The sequence below is a fragment of the Etheostoma cragini genome, chromosome 2 (genome assembly GCF_013103735.1).
Source record: "Etheostoma cragini isolate CJK2018 chromosome 2, CSU_Ecrag_1.0, whole genome shotgun sequence".
NCBI lineage: Eukaryota > Metazoa > Chordata > Actinopteri > Perciformes > Percidae > Etheostoma > Etheostoma cragini.
This window is the reverse complement of record NC_048408.1, coordinates 13,755,866-13,777,648: the sequence shown is the minus strand read 5'-3', so window position 1 is coordinate 13,777,648 and position 21,783 is coordinate 13,755,866. Positions and strand designations below refer to the sequence as shown.

General features: G+C 37.8%; 3 protein-coding genes and 2 long non-coding RNA genes across 6 annotated transcripts in view; 2 read left to right on the top strand and 3 right to left on the bottom strand.

Annotated features, from left to right (window-relative positions):
- Nucleotides 1–3,756, bottom strand: part of primpol (primase and polymerase (DNA-directed)) — a 7,065-nt gene extending 3,309 nt beyond the window's left edge. The window contains exons 1-10 of the mRNA XM_034889887.1: nucleotides 3,360–3,756; nucleotides 3,156–3,250; nucleotides 2,917–3,055; nucleotides 2,642–2,789; nucleotides 1,225–1,321; nucleotides 990–1,135; nucleotides 716–878; nucleotides 515–612; nucleotides 299–385; nucleotides 19–127 (exon numbers count right to left, since the gene is read on the bottom strand). Coding sequence (XP_034745778.1) covers nucleotides 19–127; nucleotides 299–385; nucleotides 515–612; nucleotides 716–878; nucleotides 990–1,135; nucleotides 1,225–1,321; nucleotides 2,642–2,789; nucleotides 2,917–3,055; nucleotides 3,156–3,250; nucleotides 3,360–3,533 — 1,256 coding nt within the window. The 5' untranslated portion in view covers nucleotides 3,534–3,756. The remainder of the gene's footprint in view (nucleotides 1–18; nucleotides 128–298; nucleotides 386–514; nucleotides 613–715; nucleotides 879–989; nucleotides 1,136–1,224; nucleotides 1,322–2,641; nucleotides 2,790–2,916; nucleotides 3,056–3,155; nucleotides 3,251–3,359) is intronic.
- The window catches only part of LOC117955875, a 26,105-nt gene extending 14,616 nt beyond the window's left edge, over nucleotides 1–11,489 (top strand). Inside the window, exons 2-3 of the long non-coding RNA XR_004659151.1 lie at nucleotides 4,526–4,531; nucleotides 11,479–11,489. This is a non-coding gene — a long non-coding RNA (uncharacterized LOC117955875). The remainder of the gene's footprint in view (nucleotides 1–4,525; nucleotides 4,532–11,478) is intronic.
- Nucleotides 6,490–21,783, bottom strand: LOC117955888. The gene is made up of 3 exons (XR_004659157.1): nucleotides 21,380–21,783; nucleotides 21,335–21,337; nucleotides 6,490–6,501 (listed from the first exon to the last, which is right to left on the bottom strand). It is a non-coding gene; the product is annotated as an uncharacterized LOC117955888 (long non-coding RNA).
- si:ch211-145b13.6 (GPI-linked NAD(P)(+)--arginine ADP-ribosyltransferase 1) lies at nucleotides 8,146–10,715 on the top strand. Of its 2 annotated transcripts, none has more exons than XM_034890245.1 (4): nucleotides 8,146–8,341; nucleotides 8,560–8,656; nucleotides 8,768–9,474; nucleotides 10,445–10,715. In XM_034890245.1, exons 2-4 carry the CDS (start codon nucleotides 8,597–8,599, stop codon nucleotides 10,545–10,547), a joined length of 870 nt encoding a protein of 289 aa, XP_034746136.1. In that variant the 5' UTR covers nucleotides 8,146–8,341; nucleotides 8,560–8,596; the 3' UTR covers nucleotides 10,548–10,715. The 2 variants fall into 2 exon arrangements, with proteins under 2 accessions (XP_034746136.1, XP_034746145.1); XM_034890254.1 differs by having other exon boundaries at nucleotides 8,326–8,341; nucleotides 8,572–8,656.
- tacr3l (tachykinin receptor 3-like) lies at nucleotides 13,166–20,314 on the bottom strand. Its single transcript, XM_034890106.1, has 5 exons — nucleotides 19,899–20,314; nucleotides 18,389–18,577; nucleotides 17,628–17,778; nucleotides 14,375–14,571; nucleotides 13,166–14,271 (listed from the first exon to the last, which is right to left on the bottom strand). The coding sequence occupies exons 1-5, from the start codon at nucleotides 20,264–20,266 to the stop codon at nucleotides 14,049–14,051; spliced, it is 1,128 nt and encodes a 375-aa protein (XP_034745997.1). The 5' UTR covers nucleotides 20,267–20,314; the 3' UTR covers nucleotides 13,166–14,048.

Genomic DNA, 21,783 nt, shown 5'->3' with positions numbered 1-21,783 from the left:
ACAAAACATGACACATACATGATGTTGTTGCTTTTATGGAACCTTTCCACGTTTTCACACCAGCGATATTTTGCAATGTCGTAGACAAGCAGTTGGTCTGCAGCAAAGTAGTTCCACCGTCTGATGCCTGTTGAAGTAAACACTAACTCATCAATTTATTGAAAAGAAATAATCAGCTGTTTAATCTATGTTGAAAATGATCATTAGTTGAAGCCATAAGGTCTCTAACAAGACATGAAAGTGTTTTGAAAGTGACATCTTTTGCAAAAGCATTTCTTTTCTATGCCCAAACACTTACTTCCATGCACACCATCCTTTTTAACCACAGTTAATACAAAGTTGTCCACTTCTTTATGAGGGGACGACAGGCAGCCAGACAGTAAGTCTGCAAGTGACAGATGGGGAAAATGAAAATTAAATAAACTTAAAATTGAAGAATATTGATAAGCTCACTATTATATAAAACATTATTCGTGTATGTAGAGAAAAGCCTCTGTTGTCAGGTCAGTGTTACCTGGATTTGTGGCTGATTCCTGCTGGCAATCAGGCTTCAAGGTTTTGGATTCCTTTGTTTTGGGGGATTCTGAGGTAAGAATTCTTTGACCTGTGAAACTAATACAACACATAAAGAAGTTCTAATGCTGTGGCTTGATGAAGGTAATATTTTCAGCACACAGAAAACTTTTTTTATTTTTTTCAACTGTGTTCAATGTACCTCACATTACAGACTAAGGAAGCCAAGAACACACTTTGCTCGGCAGACATTCCCTTCTCAGGTTTGTCAATAAACGTGTTGTCGTCTGCCAACGTGAATGCAGCGTTCTGTCCCACTTTTGATGACTTGTAAAGGCGGAAATTTCTGTTCTTGGTGTAAACACCTGTTTTTGTAAATAACAATCACAATTATCTATCCATACATACATACTGGCAATGTCTACAAAGAATCTGTGTAAAAGGGGTGCAGAATATTGGCTTAAGGTTTCTCTTACCAAGATCAACAAAGAGACCCACTTGGCCATTCTTGTTTTTCACCTGGAGGAAGCTGAGGTCTCGCTCTTCCTGCTTGCACCTCTTAGCCTGTGGACTTTCAGCCATCTCTACTGCCTTTGCTGTGGTCTCTTCTGCTGTTGTTCCGCTGTCAATACATCAGTAAAGGAAATTAAACACATTGATGATAGCAAAGACAATTACATTTTTTCATTTTCTTAAGTCTGAAAAACTAACCGTGTTTCACCGTTTTCTGCCAGTGAATTTATCCCAACATTCAGGCCACTGTTGGGTCTGCTCAGGACTGGGTGAAGAATTGCATGGACAAATCTGCCTAAACAAAACGTAATATATTAACTTAGAGGTTCTCATTCTTGTTTCCGCCAAGGACCCTTACAAGATGTGTATCTACAGAATGTATAGAGAATATATCAGAGAGCCCCTAATTTATGTCCCTTGAAAGAATTTGATGTAGCCTATTTTTTACACTTCTATAGTCTTTATGTGACAAAATAAATGTATTAGAAAGATAATAAACATGTAGCAGATTCTAAAAGTTATAAATTGTTGGATTACACAATTAATCCATGAGTTATATTAGTGCTGTCAGATAAATGTGTTACTAACGGCGTTAACGCAAACTGATTTTAACGGCGTCAATTTTCTTAATTGCTATTTATTAGCGGCCTTTTTGGTCTAGTAAACTTTGTCGTTTTTTTTACATGCTGCTGCAACAACAACATCACACCGGATTCAGCTAGACTGCCCTCATAAACCACTTTTCTAGTCTCAACGACTACTCAAAGCGCTTTTACATAGTACAGGAACCATTCGCACACATTCATACACTGTGGCTGCCGTACAAGGTACCACCTGCTCATCAGATAAATACTCACACACATTTACACACCGATGGTGCAGCATCAGGGGCAACCCGGGGTTCAGTGTCTTGCCCAAGGACACTTCGACATGGGACTGCAGGGCAAAGGATCGAACTACCAACCTTCCGATTGGCAGGAAACTGAGCCACAGCCGCCACAAAACAACAGGCACACTCACACACTTGTTTGGGCTTGTGAGCCAGCAGAAGAGTAGTAACGTTTTGAGTGGATGGCAAGCACGAGACGCCGAAATGGATGCCAATCTGGATGGAAAGTTTACTTTTTAAAAGTTACCAAATGGTTCCATTGACAAGACCAAAGTGATCTGTGTGTTTTGTCGTTGTGAACTGAGCTATCATCGCAGCACGTCCAGTCTGAAATACCACTTGATGGCAAAGCACACGTCTGATGCCGATCCACTTTTCAATGTTGATAAGAGCATTAAAATGAGACAAAATATTGGGACAGAAAGAAATCAAGGAACATTTAGCATAGATAAAAATGTGTGATTGCGAGTTATGATATTAATGTGGTTAATAGCTGTTAAATACTTGAATCTTTTGACAGCACTAGCTATTATAGATTTAAAAATGCAGATATTCTGTGTTAAACTAAGGAACCCTTTTGTAAAAAAATAAAAAATAAAATTGTATCATGGTAATTTAAATGAATGAATCTAAAAACTTTTCACGGACCCCCCTGGTAGAGTGACCTGAAGTAACATATGAAAATTAGAAAACATTTTTGTTGCCTCCATGCAAAACTAAACATACCCATATGTATGTTGTCTTTGAAAGCGGCATTTTGGAGATTGAAGATGAGATGTCGACTGAACTTCTCTTCTGTACTGGAATCAAGATTGAGGACGTTTTTTGTGGAGCATTCAATCCCATAAACTTCCATTAGCTTGTCACAAACATACTGTCAACACACAAAACACAGACAGGTGAATATACTGTATATCCTACAGCTTTAAGGTAAGAAAGTAACAAGATAAATACTACAAATAATCGATCCAGATGATTATCCCAATGTAATCCAAATCTACCTGGATAAGTAAAGACACCATAGCTTTCCCATCAGTGCCTTTGTTTGAGGGCGTGTGGAACTCCAAGTCAAAGTAAAGCTTACAAACAGCGCCCTCTGGTATCACCTCATAGCAGTGCATCAAGGACTGTGTGTAAGTCCTGAAAAAACAAATCAAGAGACAAATTACCATCAATGCACATCATTGCATTTTTCAAACACACAAAAGAAGATGCACCTCATTTTGCAATGTATATTTACCTGTAGTAATGCCAAAGCTCACTATAACTTGTAACCAAAAAGATCCTTTGACCCAGGGACGTCTTTTCTTTTTCAAGTGCAAAAACATGTACATCCTAGGGAATGCAAGGCACAAATGACAGTTTTTTCTCCCCGTTACACAGGATGTAAAAAATGAGGTGCAAACTGATGAAATAGTACAGCGTCAGAAATGTCTGTTGTTACCTCTTTGCAGCTCTGAGCGAAGCTGATAGCCATACTTTGACGAGGGAAGAGCTTCCATACAGAGGAAGGCTGGATTGGCCACAGTCGAGGTTTGTAGTGTGCAGCCAGAGGATTCAGCTGGAACGACTGAGCAAGCTGCTCAACCTTATTCAGTCGGTCTCCCCACTTCCTCATCTTCAACTCCTTTTCAACCACTTGCGTGTGACCCTTTTATTGCAACTAGTTTATCATATGGCCACCTCCAAAGCAAGGTCAGAGGCCAGCCACAGTGCAGCGTGCCCCCAGAGCTGCTAGAAATTCAGTGACGTGGACAAGGAAACATCAGCAGAGTCGATACTTGTACCTTGTTCCTCCTGTCAGCCATCAATCTGAAAAAAAAGTGCATTATACTAAGAGGTGTTTCTGTTTTTTAGCCTACTCCTTAATGTACAGTCCCCTCCAAACGTACTGGAACAGCAAGGCAAATTCCTTTGTTTTTGTTTTTCACTGAAGACATTTAGGTTTAAGATCAAAAGATGAATATTAGACAATAGTTAAGAATTTCAGAAAGACGACTCCAAGAGCAGAAATATAGAGGCCATTCCACTCATAGGCAGTAAGATCCGAAGCATACAAGCTCATCTGTGAAGCATGTTGCAGGGCCATGCATGGCCGCTTCTGGATCAGGCTCATTAATATTTATTGATGATGTAACTGATGATGGTAGCAGCAGAATGAATTCAGAAGCGTACAGAAACATTCTGTCTAAAAATGTATGGAGAAATGCATACAAACTAATCGGAAGGAAGTTTATCATGAAGCAAGACAATGACCCAAAGCACAGTTCCAACAAAGCAAGGGACTTCAGCAGAGGGGAAAATGGGCCAAGTCAATCACCTGACCTTAACCCAATAGAGCATGCATTTCACCTCCTGAAGAGGAGACTGAATGTAAATACCAGGAAATTCTGAACTACTGGCTCATATTCATCTTTACATCTTAAACCCAAATGTCTTTAGTGAACAACAAAAACATTTGTATTGCAGTTTACTTTATACTATAGGAAATATTCAGATCCTCTAGTCAAGTAAAATGATCAATATCACAATTTAGTACATACTAAGTCTTGCAAGTAAAATTACATAAATATGTGTTTTTATGCTGAATTAAAAGCAGACATTAGAAAGGCCCCTGTCAGAGTTCTCGCATATTATTGTAGTAAGGCAGTCATAATTAATACAAATTTGTATTTCGTTTGGGTTTTAAAATATATAATCTGCAAATTAGAAATTAATTAAATTAACTGTGGAGTAAAAGTACAATATGTTTTATTGGAATGCACTAGCTAGATAAACAATTGGAGTACAATACCTTCATATCTACTTGCTTAACGTTATACCGCCTTCTTGTTCAAGTCAATTATATGAATAGTTCTTCCACCACTGTAACGTTTTCTGTAACGCTACACTAGCTACATTAATGGAGTAACATTACCGCTATGGAACATAGCTGTCTGGAAGGGCTAACTTTAACCTAAATGTACGTTATTAACCGTACCGTTGACTTAGCTAACGTTAAGCTAGCATTCACGTTGACGTTATTTTACGTAGTGTATTTAGGAGTAAATTGGACATACCTTACCATTAGGTAAGATTCAATGGTAAAACCTTAGTCCAGTAGTAGTTTTACGATTATAGTTCACTCAGTCACTTCCCTGTCAGTAAAGTGTTTTAATTTTGGCGCCTCTGGAAACGGAAACAGCACTACTTCCTTCCGGCTCTGGACAAGTGCAGATGATGTTAGTTGCGCATGCTCAGATTTAAACGGTTTATGACATAACTGTCATACTGAAATTTGTTAAATCCATGAAATAATAAACTTTTCTCGTTACAAACAATAACAGAAATTGGAAATCATTTCAAAAACGTTTTAGCTTTCTATGATTGTTTGAATGCTAACATTAGCTCAAAACAACATTCAACTGGCAGCCTGTGTTGTGTTTGATGCTAACTTGCAAGCCAGCAGTGAATGAACTTGGTAAAGTAACGCTAGGTCCATTTTGACTGTATTGGCAGACAGAAGTCTCTCGTTAGCATCTTATTTGCTACTTGTCTCAAAGTAATCCCACAAGCTTTAGTCACATTAGTAAAATGTATGTTAACATACTCTGTGGTTATTTCTCAGGAGCCCATTTTAATCATGGATGCCTATCATTTCTTAGATAAAAATACATGTAATCATACATTTTTTAGAAAGGTTCTCACTTCGATCTGCTTACCTTCACCACTCTAGAGAAAACACATCTTACAGAAATTTACCGGCAATTGTTTAATGAAGATAAGAACCAGTTACCTTTCTTTTCCTATTTCACCGAAAGTAAAAGAAGTTCACTTCAAAGTGATGAATGAGATTTATCCATGTAACAACTTCTCGAATCAAAGGTTTAATATGGATGTGAATGTTTGTACTTTCTGTAATTCTGACATTGACTTCTCTTGTAGTGTAACCCAGACCTTCTGGGATGCTTTCCAGTGCTGGATCATGTATGAAATCTCCCAATTCTAACATATGAAACAAATGTTGATTTATTAAAACATCCCCTGTCTTTAATGCCTTTCTAAATGACATAATTGTAAAAACAATCCCTGAAAACAATCCAAAATAAGTTGAGATGTTCAAAGCCTTCCTTTGTGTGGTTTATAAATGATATTAAAGAGTTTTTTTCCTCACTAAAAAAGATCAGTTCAAGTAAAATTGCAAGAAAAATGTGTAGTAACATATCTAAGAAACTTTGATCAATCTCTTCTTTGTGCTGCTCCAAATGTAAACTTGACCTCCTCTAGCCTTTTTGCCTTTAATTTGTATTTTTAAGAATCTGCCCCCTTGTTGTTTTGTTCTCTGTTTCTTGTACTCAGGTAATTATTTTTTACATAGACAATTTTTGTATTGTATGTAGGCTACGTTTTGTATTCCCCAATGAGAGTATTGTTATGTTGTTGCCTTTCTAAATAAAATAAAAAAAAGCCTCTCCTCTCTAAGCATAGCTCCTATAGCGCCATTTAAATGCTACGAAGCCATCACCTGCAGTTAGCATCCCATTGAGTGCAATTCATTTTGACGTCACTTTGACAGTAAATAACTTTACATCTGAAGCGTTTAAAGACTCTATTTGTTCATTGTTTATTTCTAAAGAAATACAACAAGATACAAAAGTATCCATTACCTTGTAGTTCATGTTAAGGCTCCGTAGCAGACGTTTTTGTAAAAATAGGCTAATGATTGAGTCATAAACAAGCAACTTGCTGTGGCATAGTTGACAAATCACCATATTTTCAGAAGAAGCTTGCAGACAGTTTGGACTTACATTAGCTGTTTAGGTTTGATTATTAATTTTAACTAGCATTTTAGGTAGCAATAATTAGCCTGTGTCTATCTCCTAACATGTACCTACTTTTCTCCGTCTCTGCAGATTGGGAATGATTGAGATTTCTCTTGGCACAGCTACCAGAAGACTAACAACTTTCAGAAACGTTGCCCACATCACATCTACATCGTCAAGCCCAGTGGAAGGCTGCACAGTAACGCTCAGCCATCACCGGAAAAGAGCTTAATATCCTTCACTCGTCTCCGTCGGGATCTGGTGGTCCGTGTCTTTGTCTATGTAGTTTATACTCTCAAAAATTGTTCATAGATTTGTAGCCTTATGATTAAAGAAAGTGGACTCTTAAAGTAAATGCATATATGCTACTGTGTCAGTATTGACTTTCGGCAACATTGCCTTAGTAACAATGGATATTGATGTGTTTTTGAAATATAAATATAAAACGGCCTACTGCATGTGTCTCGTCGTAGTCCTTTCCCTATTAAATGTACCAATGTCACGAAGAAATATGACTGTTACTGTAAATAGCTTATTGCTGTTGGATGTGCGTAATGATGTTTACAAGTTCCTTGATAAAAGATAAAACACACACAAACACAAACACACACACACACACACACTTGCACTCTGCTTCCTAATTGTAATTGTAATGTATTTCCATGTAGGCCTAAGATGCTTATATGCAACATAAGTGAAATGCATTTTTATGAAATTATTTTTTTACAAGTTCACTTTAACTTGCCTATAATGACTAGCCAATGTTTGGCATGTGCCGATGCATGTCAGTAAAAAGAGCGTGCCATGGCAAGTTGGCATATGGCGAGGAGTAGGTTTTCTGCAAACTTCAACAGACTAATGATAAAGAAAGGAAGGAAGGAAGGGAGGAGGTCAAGAACCAAGGCCGGACATAACCTTGCAAATTAGGAAGTAGCCCATTGCTGCTGTTTCAAGAATACTACTTGTATTGTACTTTTTAAAGATTTCGTTAAAAGTTAAAAATTCTGCAGTTGGCTACTTTTACATTAAAGAAAGTATTTTTGCATTCCTTCGCTACCAAATGCTTTATAAGTGTTTTAGCATCAAGCAGCAACACTAGTCTGGCTAAAGAGAACTTAAAGGTTTTGACATGGGTGGATTGTCAGGTTTCTCCCAATCAAAGCAAAACTATTCAGTTAGCTTAATGTGTAGTGTATCTTAAAAATCTATGCTCTATTTAACCTATGTAACTGATTATTAATCTACCTATTTTTCAAGAAACAAGAAAACTTAATGTTTAAATAAACATTAAGTTTAGCAATGTATTACACAATTTGGAAGGCTAGAAAAAAAGAAAGAAAGAAAGAAAGAAAGAAAGAAAGAAAGAAAGAAAGCATTTGGGTTTAACTGGAAAATTAAGGCAATGTATTTAAGTTTATCTGATTTTTAAAAATCAACAAATCAGCAAAAGCTAACTAGTAGCTCCAGCAGAACAGATGACTTGACATCAGGGCTCCTAATAGCATGTTACTTCCTTTTACAGGAAAGGAAAAGGCGTTGTTGGTGTGATAAGTTAGACAAGGTTCTGCAGAGAAGTATCGCTGCACTGCAGTTTGCACACTCGCCTTGATTTTCCGTGCTTAAGGTATGTCTTTCAACATTTACTTTTTTATTTTGAACTTTAATCATTAATGTTTTTCCAGGGTAGGCATGGTTGGTACCGTAAGGAAAGAAAAATAGATAATGGGGGGCTTGTCTAAACAAAGTGTTTGAGCCACAATCCAGATCATTCAATTTCTGGCCGGTGTACAACTTTTTATACAAGTTTTGTCCTGCAATGCTTTTCCTCGATATCTATTTCAGCACTCTGTACAGATAGAAGCCAGAGGAGCCATTCAAAATGTGGGACAGGAGAAAACTGCTTCTTGCTGCAATCATTTTCGCAGCTCTCAACTACAAAGTAAGTATATTATTACAAATAGCCATTCAAAATGTATGATGTTATGTTAGATTAAATAAATATTAATCACTTCTCTTTAACCTATGTTTTAATTTCCATTCTCAATTAAAGTTGACAAGCACAAAAATGCTGGACATGGCCTCAGATGCTGTAGATGACCTGTATGATGGATGCCGTAAAGAGGCCATGGAGACGTTCATCAATCTAGGCCTCTTAGAAAAAGAGCTACACGGCAGTGAGGAATTCAAGAAGGCATGGGATGCAAATACCCAGTGTTCAAAGCCGATCCCTAAAGGAACAAAAGAACATACTGCTGCACTTTTGGCATATGCTAGCGATTCACATTTTGCTAAGACCTTCGATGATGCAGTTGAGACAATGGGCGGAAATGTTAGCACCTATGAAAACCACTTCCATTTCAAGTCCCTTCACTTCCTGCTCATGGATTCAATGTTGCTGCTCAATCCAAAGAAAGACTGCAAGACTGTTTATGTTCTCCAAGAAGGATACACGGCACAAAAGGGCTCAAAGGTGAGATTTGGAAGGTTTACCAAAGTTCAAACAAACTATCAAGCGCTTAGGAAATTCGAAGATTGGGATGGGCAAGTCTTACTAAGTATCACTTCTTGTATCTTTGTAAACCTCGGAGACAATATTTGTGGTGAAGAAAAGGATATGGCCCTATTATCTCCAGCTGAAGTTTTTACTGTGGAGGCGGTAAATAACATACACGACGAGATAAATGACGCAGAATACACTGAGATTGTTTTGAAACACTCACAACAGGACAGCTCGCACAACTGTTACAGTTTTTCACGGTAAGACATTTTCTTGATAATAATAAATATTTGGCTCAATTCCATGATTATAATTTTTGTTTTAAATGTGATTTATATATGTGAAGAAAAAAAAAACTGAGTGTGTGATCCTTGAATGTTTACATAATGATGAATAATGAATGACAAAAGGTTTGCCATCAAATATTTGAAACAGATACAAAGACCATATCATTTTACCTGACCTGTTTCAATTTGAACTGCTCTTCAACTAAAAGAGGCCCTTGCATTTCCGAGCTTATATAATGAATCATAATATATTTTTAATGATCATGAAAAGCTGGTCACAAATCTTTAGTATTTCTCTACGACTTCAAATATTATTGACTAAATGAGAAACAAACCTTAGTGTTTGGAAAAAAGAGTTTAACACTCAATCATCAAGTTAATCAGCTTCTTATTACTGAAGGGGGGATTATATTTAGGCATTTTTGCCCTTTTTCTGACAGTTGAGAGTGTAGAAATGCGAGAGGAATATACAGTAGGGGCTCCTCAAACTACCATTTCCAGTTTCTGCAAGGAACCTTAAGTAAAGAGTAGTTTACTGCATTAACATTGTTTGTTAATCTGTCTTTCAGGACAATTCTGTAAATATCTTTGTGGGTGTGGTTTGATTCGATTTGATTGACAGTGCTAATAATATTAGCAAACAACCCCACAACTTTGATTTTGAGTCAAATGTTGCTTATTTGTTGTTGGTGCTCAGAAGTCGATGGCATAATTGTTTTTATCTGAGTACTGTCAACTTCATACCGGTGAAAAGAACACAGAGAAAACTATAAAAATAACAGATTTCTTATATGAAATGACAAAAACTATGGCAGAACGTGTAATAGTCATGTAGGCCCAACTTGCTCTTAGTAAAAAGTAAAAAGAATTTAGTAAGAAGAATTTTTATATTAAAATATTACCCAAGATATTTATCTGTCTTGCTTTGTTTCCATCTCTGTAGGTCCCCGGCTGATGTCCCCACCTTGGGGCTTGTGTTGCTGCTTGTGGCTTTCTCTCTTTTTTTTCACCCTGCATTCCTGGAGCGCAGTGCTCTGGTAGGGTAGTAAGGTGATATGAGCTCTTTAAGATAAGATGGTGCCCGACGATGAAGAGCTTTGTAGGTGAAAAGGATTTTAAATTCTATTCTGGATTTTAAAGGAAGCCAATGCAGAGAAGCTAAAACCGGAGAGATGTGATCTCTTTTCCTGGTTCCTGTCAGAACATGTGCATGCTGCAGCATTCTGGATCAGCTGAAGAGACTTTATGGACTTTTCCAAGCATCATGATAATAAAGTATTGCAGTAATCAAGCCTAGAAGTAACGAATGCATGGACTAGTTTTTCTGCAGCATTTTTAGACAGGATATTCCTGATTTTTGCAATTTTACGCAGGCGAAAAAGGCGGTCCTTGAAATTTGCTTTATATGAGAATTAAACAACATGTCCTTATCAAAGATAACTCCAAGATTCTTCACAGTGGTGCTGGAGGCCAGGTTAATGCCATCCGGAGTAACTATCTCTTTGGACAATGCGTCACGGAGGTGCTTGGGCCCCAGAACAAAAACTTCAGTTTTACCTGTTAATGTTTAACATTAGAAAATAACAGGTCATCCAGATTTTAACATCCCGAAGGTACATTTGAAGTTTAGCTAACTGATCTGCTTCATCCGGCTTGATTGATAGGTTTAACTGAGTATCATCTGCATAACAATGAAAGTTTATTGAGTGTTTCCTGAAAATGTTGCCTAAAGGAAGCATATACAAAGTGAACAGGATTGGACCAAGCACAGATCCTTGTGGGACTCCATGACTAACTTTGGCATGCATGGAGGATTCATCGTTAACATGTACAAACTGAGATTGATCTGATAAATAAGACTTAAACCAGCTTAGAGCAGTTAATTTAATGGCAATTAAATTTTCCAATCTCTGTAACAGAATATGATGGTCAATGGTATCAAATGCAGCACTAAGATCTAATAACACCAGTAGAGAGATAAGTCCTTTGTCTTATGCAATTAAGAGGTCATTAGTAATTTTCACAAGTGCTGTTTCTGCCCTATGATGAACTCTAAATCTAGACTGAAAATCCTCAAATAAGCTGTTGCTATACAGAAAGTCACACAACTGTTTGACAACTGCTTTCTCAAGAACTTTAGAGAGAAATGGAAGGTTGGATATAGGTATATAGTTGGCTAAAACATCTGGATCAAGGTTGGGCTTTTTCAGAAGAGGTTTAATTACAGATACTATAAAGTACTGTGATACATAGCCTGTTAAGAAAGACAGATTGGTTATATCTAGTAGAGAAGTTTTTACTAAGGGTATAACTTATTTAAGTAGCCTGGTCAGGATGGGGTCTAAGAGGCAGGTTGATGGTCTACATGAAGAAATAATTGAATTAAATTGATAAAGATCAAGTGAAGCAAAGTAGTCTAAACATATATCTGGTTTTACAGCTGTTTCTAAGGTTCCTGAGTTTGGAGATAAGTCAGAGCCAGTTAAAGGCAGGTCTTGGGGAATTTTGCTTCTAATAGTCATAATTTTATCATTGAAGAATCTCATAAAGTTTGTACTACTAAAAGCAATGGGAATACTTGGCTCAATAGAGCTGTGACCTTCCGTCAGCTCGGCTACAGTGCTGAAAAGAAACCTGGGGTTGTTCCTATTTTCCTCAATTAATGACGAGTAGTACGCTGCTCTGGCATTATGGAGGGCCTTCCCATACGTTTTAAGACTATCTTGCCAAATTAAACGAGAATTTTCCAGTTTTGTGGAACGCCAAATCTTCTCAAGTTTCCGCGATATTTGCTTTAATTTGCAAGTTCCAGTGTTATACCATGGAGCTAATTGTCTTGGTTTTATTATCTTCTAAATGTATCTTCTACATATATTGTCATCCACATTGTCTTCACAGATATCAGCAGAAACATTGATATTAATATTTCTGAAATAAAGTTCTTTCTTTTATAGTTCTTTCTTGGGGGCATTTTATGTATCCAAGTATGTACAGGAAATGAGTGGAGAGTGTGTGTGTGGGGGGGGGGGACGTGCAACAAAGGAATGTTATGCAAGTTTGTTGCAGTCAGCACATTAACCTCTAAACCTCTAAGGCACTTTCAGCTTTCTTGTCAGCTTGAAGATACATGAAATGAGCTTCACATAAACAAATGAACTGGTTTAACTGCTCTTGTCTTGCCTGATAATTAGTTTAAGAGCTGACCTTGGGCAAATTTTTCATTGGATATAGTGAACAATTTACACATGTTTTAATATCATTAAACACTTCGCTATACGTGCAATTTTGTTAAATTGCTGAATTAAGTTGCATGAGGAAAATGACACTACAATACACCTATTACATTGTAGACCATCATATAGGAATTCAGTGGAATTAATTCATGTTTTATCATTAACTCAATATAAATATGTAATGCTTTTTAGTAGACCTCCCAGCATGCATTGTATCCAAATTATAACACTCAAAAGACCCCTTATTTGTCGTTGGAAGAAAACAGATGGAAACTTGCAGTGTATCCTACATATACATACGTTTGTAATACATTTTAAATTAAGTCATGGTAGATCTTAATAACAATGAGAACTATGACAATGGTTGGTACTGATTTCCTCCTTGCTACACCAATATCAGAACAACATTCCTGAGTGTGGTAACAGGTGTCATGTTTGTACATATTCTGGTGTGAGTGGATTTTATAGGAGCCACAGCTTTATAATTAAGATCCTAGATCTGAGTGAAGAACTCTTTAATTTGTAAAGGACATACATACGTGTAACTATACAGGTATTGATTTAACTTAATATCTAAAGTTTCTTAAACTTGTTTTCTCAAGTTCAGTGAATTCAACTGGTTTTGCATTTACACAGTTAATCTACATCATTATGCAACAAAAAAACACAAATTCATTGTAAAGGATATAATTTGTCCATGTATGTATGAGTCTGCACCAAACAAATATTACAAGCACATACTGTACATACACAAATTTTATACAAAATTAATCATACTCACGGTGAACAGGAACGCTGGGATCAGTCCTAAACAAATTGTTTTAAAACGGCACAAGCTTTCAACTAACTTAAATTACACTAAAGCACTTGTGAAATTACACCCAACCAGGGTCGCTTAATATCAGTGTCATTAAAATATATTTGATATATTTATATTTTGAGTCTGATGGCATTAAATATACTGTAGGTCTACAATGAGCAGAGCAAATGCATATACTAACACGTAATATTATAGCACACACAGCATAACATTAAACAAATGTAATAAAGTGTCAAAATCAGCTCAAAATATATAGATAGATAGATAGATAGATAGATAGATAGATAGATAGATAGATAGATAGATAGATAGATAGATAGATAGATAGCAACTGTAAAATCTCTGGTGTATTGTAAAAATCAACACTAATCCATCAGCGTAAATTTCCATTATTAGCTATATAAGTGAACAAAAAACAGTCTATTAGGTATTTTTCAGCTCACAATAATTTGTCAAATAAACCCAGTGAGCTGGACTGTGTCCAGTGGAGACAACTAACTGTCTTTATTAATGGGCTCAGAATTAAGTCTTGACCTGTGTCCACGGGAACAAGTGCTCTTGTTCTTGCTGAGGATGCTGGTGTTGACCCGAGAGAGGGTGCACATGCTGCTCTGGTGACCCGGTCGAAGTCTTGTGTTTCGGAGCTCCAGGTCATCGTAGCTTGAGAACCGGACAAAGGGACAGCAGCGAAAAACTCGCTTGAAGCCGGCCCGGAACCTGCACCCAAATCAAGCCATTACCTGTAATGTTGTTGCTGTGTACAAATGAAGTACCTGCATGTGTGTGGTTTGGGTTATGGGGGAGACTTATTTGTACCCACCTGCTGTTGAGGCAGCAGTAGATGATGGGGTTGTACATGGTGGAGCTCATTGCCAGCCACAGCACTGACAGGTAAACCTGCTGGATGTACTTCCACTTAACCAGACCTTTGTTGAGACCTGTTGCAATGAAGTAGACGTGATAGGGGAGCCAGCAAAGGGCAAAGGTCACCACTACTATGATCATCATCTTCACCACCTGCAAGAAGAAGGAGACAAATATGAATATTATTAGCAGAACAGCATTTAAACACCTTTCCTCAGCATACCAACTGCAATTGCAATCAAGAACTGGTGTGCTTTTGGACATGATGAAGTGTAACATTGTAGCCAATAGAGAGGGGCCAAGCTGGCATTTGAAGATTTATATATTCTATAGGCTGTTTGGGAAAGTTGGGCAAAATAAAGGCTGATGTAGTTGAGAAAAGTGTTGAAACTAAGAGAAAAAGATGTGTCAAGAAATGTACTTGGCTCTGATCTAAAACAAAACAATGAGTTAAACGTAAGCATACACTCCACAGAGCTGGAAAGAATTGCTAATTCTCTGTAGGTTTGTATTTGATACATTGTTAACTGTTGATTAGTGCAGCTTTAAATATTTAATCTTTTTTTCTCACAGACTAAAAACTTTTGAAAATGCATTTCCTGCACCACCTACTTACTCTTCATCTAGACAAATATCAAATTAAGGTAGCAAAACTATTTAATTGTGACTTTGACTCCTTAAAGCCCTGGCAACTCTTTATATGGTAATTGTCTCTGAAGTAACAAGTATGTTGTCTGTTTTCCTTCATTCTGATCACAAGGATTTCCATTTCACAAGTGCATAATGGCTGACGTGCGAAGAAAGGGAAAGGTCAGCAGATTCCACAGGTAGGACGGATGAGAGAGCATCACAGAAACTCATCAGTGTGATGCAGCACAATGCAAAGCTGTGGGGAGTTGAAAGGAGCGGGAGGCTATTATACCATCAGCAGATGCTCATCTGTTAGACGGAGAAGATGAGAGCAACTTCCTCTTATCTTCAGCCCAAATGTTATCCTGTCAGCATGGGCCTTTAAATTAAGCCTTACATTGTCTTGTACCTTTGTTTCCTGACATTTATAAATGTCTTTGATCTCCCACAGCTCAATTTTGCAAGCAATCTGAGACTCTGATGATTTTTTTTCTGTAAAGCCCTTGAAAAGATTGTAAATGGCAATCCTGAACCTGCAGCTGTGTCTATTTCTGTATACTGTGTGGGTTTCAGGTTCATAAAAGAATGTTACTAATGTCTAGGGAATGAATTCTATCTATTTTGATATAACTGATAGTTTTGTAGTTTACATTGAGGAACACTTCACTACAATCATTTTACAGACATGGGGTAAATTAAGATGAAATTGAGGAGTTTATTGTTGAAAAAGCAGCAAAATTTGAATTAACTTTTTTGTTTGATTTTTATTCCCCCCCAAAAAATCACTGAATACCTCCACACCCTAACCCTTGCGCCCTTGCTCTGTCTCTTTGAATATTCCGGCATGTTGACCTGCAACATTTGAGATGTTTATCAATCAATTGTACTCTTTAGTGTTAATCCAAAGGCTGTCTTGATGGATGCTCGTCATGACAGCTGGGATGACCTTAATCCATGTTTAACCCAACCCTTACAGTAGCTGCTGCAAAGCACACTGCGCAGTCTGGCTAAGGATGTCCAACTACAGGGGAACAAACAGTTGCAATGGACATTTTGAATTATCTTTACAACAGCTCTGCATGACACATTTTAAAGAGTGAAGCTGTGCGTGGTTCAAATGTTTTTTGTCTTACTGCATTCCTGATCCCATTTGTTTTAGTTAATCAGAAGAGGTCTTGGAAATATGAACAATGGACTGTTAATGCTGTTGTAGACCGGTGTCCCTGCTCCTGGGAGGTTTTAAAGCAGGAATGAGAGAATACCTTAAAGTTTGTCTTTGTTTTTTTGTATTTAACTGTGCAGGCTATGTTCTTCAGTGTTCTAGAGACTACGGGGACATTACTGACATGCATGCTTCCTCCTCCATACTTTGTTGCTTCAACTCTCTACTCTGCTCTTTATATCCAACTCATTGTCCCATACACATCACTGTGTACTTTCCTGGCCTTTAAGGAGACAGCAGCATTGGTAGGGTAAATTGTTTTTTACAAAGCAATATTGGCTAAATGTATCCATATCTGTGTAATCTCCTGTCACTCACCACAGCTGATGTTATTTTTGTTCCACTAGATGGGAGCTCTGCCATGTTCCAAGGATTTTATCAGCACTTGTTAGAACAGCTTTCTCCTATTTGGTGACCTAGACATGGGATCACCTAGAGAACAGACTACGGCATAATAATTGTGTCTCCCTGGAAGAGTTTAAAGCTCTGATTAAAAAAGAACTGTGAGGGTGAAGAGTGCAATTGCTATTACAAAAAAAAATGGATTTGTATTATGTATCTGTTGTCCTTTGTCTGTTTTTAAAGGGCTCTATTTTAATTGTGTTTAACATGCTTTATTTAAAAAAATGTATAATCTTGTAATGTGTGCTTTTGACATCTCCCTTAAAAAAGTAAACAAGTAAAACAATAATAACAATTTCAGATGGTAAGAATGCAGATGAACAGCCAAGGGCTTGTGAGCATCTGTTTTTAAGGCTACGGTTATGATTTTGTTGATATTCATTATGTCTTTCTTTTCTACACAAAGGGAACCAGAGCTTTACAAAAGCCGCGGCAGCGACAATGGTGGGTCTGTGTGTGTGTGTGTGTGTGTGTGTGTGTGTGTGTGTGTTTGTCATCATGTAGTAGGAAGTGCCATAGAGGCGATTTTGAGTTTATATTTCTGCCTGTGGCCAGATTTTGTCAATCGTGCAAAATGCACTCACAAAGTGTGTAGTTAAGGTTGTCGTCACCCCCCGCGCGAAACACATCACACACACACACACACACGCAAACCCACAGACACTTTATGCCCCTGTGGCGTTGTGGTTGGTGTGGTCCATTCGCAGGATGGTCTCCAGTCTTAGTTATCCTTTGTAAAATTTCATTTTTGTCCTTTTCAAATAAAGGCTCTCTATGTGCAGATGCTTTCCAACAAAGTCCTACATCTCTCTAAAGGTTTATTCAGATTTATACTCAATCACAGCAGTGTATCAGCAAAGACTGCCCTCAGACAAGTAAAAACAGAATAGAAATATACAATCATATCTGCAAGTTATGCACCATTTTGTGTAAATTAAATAAAGGTGGGATTTACCTTCCTTTTAGCCCTGAGCTGTCCATGGTAGTTATCAGATGAGTCTCCTGGGATCTCCCCTCCCCACAGAGTCACCCCCACAATGGTGTAAGTGATGCCCATCACCACTAAGGGCAGCAAATAGACCAGAACTGTCACTATGGTATGATACCTGCAAAAGTAAACAAACATCACCAGTATATATTTTAATTGGTGTGACAACGACAAGCAGGATGACGAGATTGTAACCAATGACATATCTGGAGTTAATATTAGATTCAACCAGACGATGCACACTGAAATACACACGCAGGAGACTAGACTACAGTCAAGCTTTGCCATCACAATGATGATGAAGCATGACATAAGATAGAAGAGCTACTGCCACTTCGGGGTGGCAGTAGCTCAGTCCATAGGGAGTTGGGTTGGGAACCGGAGGGTCACTGGTTCAAATCCCCGTATGGACCCAAAAAGTTGGGAGCGTGGATTGGTGGCTGGAGAGATGCCAGTTCACCTCCTGGGCACTGCCAGGTGCTCTTGAGCAAGGCACCGTACCCCCCCGACCGCTCAGGGCGCTGGTTCAGCTGGCAGCCCACTCACTCTGACATCTCTCCATGTATAGTGCATGTATAGGTCCTGAGCATGTGTGTGTATTTCAGGCCTGTGTGTGAGTACTAACAAAAAGTGTGTACACAGAGTGTAGTGCAGTAATTTCCCCATTGGGGACTAATAAACAAATTATCTTATCTTATCTTAAGAAAGGGTGTTGTCAGTGTTCTCACATGAAGGGGTCGTCAGCCATGCGAGGCCAGGCCACGTAGCAGAGGGTCCTGCGGGGCAGAGCTCGGGTGGTAGAGAAGTAGCAGAGAGGGAAGGCCAGAACCACGGCCAGACTCCAGATACAGACGATAACTCCCATAGTGGCTTTTGCCGACAGACGAGGCTTCAGGGGATGGATGATGGCCATGTACCTAGAGGTCAAATGTCACAACTTGACTATGACTTGATATTGGTGAATGCAAACATTATGCAAAACCCAACATTTCCAGTGTGCTGCACCTAATACAAACCTGAACACATCTGGCATTTTGCAGACCCACACACTATCTTCTAAATGTCTATCTAAAGACAAGTTCAAAGCTGTTCCATGCTTCAAAAAAATGCAGCACTACCTTTTGAAATCACCTGACATAATTAGTGATGATGCTCCTGTTGGTCATCATTGGGTTGATTTTCATGTCTATATTTCATTCTTGTCTTTATTTTTGGCAGAAGAGAACCATCTTTAAAACATTTTTCTTTGTAAGCATTTGTAACATTTAGCCTACTGCAGATTGTCTTTTTTATAAGATGTTTGATTCTTTTTCTTTCAAGGTTCTCGATGTGCAGATGTTATCTAACAAAGTCCTTCATCTCCCTACAGGTTTAATCAGATGTGTAAAAAATGTACAATCATATTTGCCAGTAATACGCCACTCTGTTGTCTTTTCATAAAAACTGTTAAAGAACAATCTTACTTTAATATTTGAGGAAAAACCTTATGTTCATGTTTACATTCATGTAATCTGTTTACAAATGATTTATAATTTGATTCCCCTCCACAAACCCACATAGAATATTGATAGAAACAGTGTAAATATAGAGTATACATGCACTTAAAATCAATTTAGGCATTACGACTTATTGGTCATCACTGATTATCCGCTCATTTAATTTTTTTGTAAATGGTGCTGAGGCATTTTAGGCATGTGAAAATAGATGTCACATTTCCATTGTTTCACTAAAGCTGTAGTAAAAAAAAATAGTAAAATTAGTGATTGCTAGTATTTAAAAAAAGATGCTTTAGTTAGCCTATACGTTTTCTGTTTATACACCTGAATCGCTACTCGAACCAAATTTATAGTAAAAACACAAACAGAGAAATGTTTTTTTTCTATATGGCATTAATTACTTAATCTTAAAACATTATTAGTTAATCTGGTTTTGGGTAATTGATCCTCTATGTAGCAAGAGATCACAACTCCTTATTTCATTCAGAGCACTGCAACAATTGAAATATGCATGGCTTAAATTTAAATTTAAAAAAAAAGTAAAAGCAAAGTTCTGCTTGTTAACCAAATTACTGTGAAATGTGAATTGTAAAATATCCCAAATTGTAAAATAAGCTAGTGGCAAGGGCTACAGACACCTAATGAAAACAGAAAACAACAACAACATAATTAATATATCATCGTCAAATAAATATCACTATAAACTCTTCCATGCCTGCGGTGTATGACATTATCTTCCTACCTGTCGATGGCTATGGCGGTCATTGAGTAGATGCTGGCGAACACGGCAGTGACCGGGAAGAAGTTGTGAAACCTGCAGTAGATCTCTCCGAAGTACCACTCTCCGTGAGCCGCGTAGATGAAGTTGATGAGCGTGTTGAACGCAGCCATCGAAACATCGGAGAAAGCCAAGTTCAGCAGGAAATAGTTGGTGACAGTTTTCATTCGCTTGTGCGCCAGAATAATCCAAATCACGATCAAGTTTCCGAAAACTGCCACGGCCAGCACCGTGCTGTAGGCCGCCGACCACAGCACGATGCGCCACGCCGGCTGCACAAACTGGTTGGTCGGATTTCTGGTTGAGTTGGAATCATCCCGTTCAGAGGCCATTCCAAAACTGTTCTCAGTTTGATCAGATTTAGTCGGCTGCTGGAAGCAACACACGCGCGAGAGCGTGAGAGAGACAGAGAGAGTGGTCGTGATGCAGTTCTGTCATCACGCACAGATGTAGAGGATGACAAATCTAATTCAGTTTATCAGGTTTTCTTTTTTTTCGGGCTGGCACAGTCCCTGATCACGTACATCTATCAAAGGCTGCCACGTTGATATTACATGTAGGCTATGTTAAAACAATATTAATAGGCGTTTATTTATAAAGATGTATAAGCAAATGTACACATTTGCAATGGTGGACAAACTTTTCAGATTTTAGTAAAAGTAGCTATTGATTACCACACTTTAAGTAATCCTGCATATAAAAAAGTTACACAAGAAAAAAATACTTGAGTTAGAGTGTGTAAGGATAATAAGTAAAAATTTACTCAAGGTAATAAAGTATAAACTAGGCCTACTCAATGCAGAACAATGTTTCCTGTGACTGTTATACAGTAGCTGCATCAAACCATGAAATGTTTTTTCCATGAAAAACGAATGATTATCAAAATTGTTCCCGATACATTTTCTGCCAATCCACTAATTGGTTCGATGTATAAAGGGACATGAGAGGAACATACTCAAGTAGAAGTAAAGTACCTCAAATTTAAATACAGTACTTGAGAACATTAAATTAGTTACACAATGGCAAATTTGAAATTACATTACAGCCATTTATTTGTCAAAACTATAGTTACAATAAGTGCATTCAGCCTCCTCCTACAACCTGATGCTGATCCAAATCAACACGTGTGTAATGTGGTAATTTCTTCCAGCCCGAGAGACCATAGCTGTTACCATTCAAATCATGACTTTGACTTTACAACGCTGCATGGTAAATGTCAATTTCTTACAGTAGAGCTGTCTGAAGCCTTGTTTAGCTCTGATTGTGACACAGTGAATCCTTTATAGCTGTGCCATCAAAACAACACTTCAGAATTTTATGTAAGTTGGTCTTTATTATGTAACAATATAAGCTCAAAACAGATCAAGTGTAAAGGCTGTTAAGTGTTAGACATCAGGAACAGGCTTTCTCTGAATGTTTCTCATTGTAATGTTCATGTAAAGAACACTTAGTTTGGGGCGGCCTCTAACTCGCCCAGTAAGAGCGTTCGCCCCATGTAGGCTGAGTCCTGCAGCGGCGCAGGTTTGAATCCGACCTACTGCCCCTTGCTCCGTGTCATCTCCCATCTATCCTCGCCTTTCATGCCTATCTACTGTCTCTGTGTAATGATGGGAAAAGTCCCAAAAATAATCTTTAAAAAAAGAACACTTAATTGAAAGACATCTCTTCATGTTTCACCTCCAACATTATCTACACATTAGCACAGAATATCCAGAGTCTGTTTTCTTGATTAATTTTTTAATTATGTTTGACTGCAAATCAAAAAATGGTAAGAGGATCGAAATTGAATATATTTTTTGTCAAAATACACATTGTCAAGAAGTAAAATGCCAGGCTCAAAATCATCAAA

Bases quoted from the DNA above. Each gene is read 5' to 3' on its own strand.
- si:ch211-145b13.6 (XM_034890245.1), top strand. From the start codon at position 8,597: ATGTGGGACAGGAGAAAACTGCTTCTTGCTGCAATCATTTTCGCAGCT. The intron at 8,657-8,767 runs GTAAGTATATTA...TCTCAATTAAAG, and splicing joins TCGCAGCTCTCAACTACAAA to TTGACAAGCACAAAAATGCT. The intron at 9,475-10,444 runs GTAAGACATTTT...CCATCTCTGTAG, and splicing joins AACTGTTACAGTTTTTCACG to GTCCCCGGCTGATGTCCCCA.
- tacr3l (XM_034890106.1), bottom strand. From the start codon at position 20,266: ATGGCCTCTGAACGGGATGATTCCAACTCAACCAGAAATCCGACCAAC. The intron at 17,779-18,388 runs GTGAGAACACTG...TTACTTTTGCAG, and splicing joins ATGGCTGACGACCCCTTCAT to GTATCATACCATAGTGACAG. The intron at 14,272-14,374 runs GTGGGTACAAAT...ATTTGGGTGCAG, and splicing joins TACTGCTGCCTCAACAGCAG to GTTCCGGGCCGGCTTCAAGC.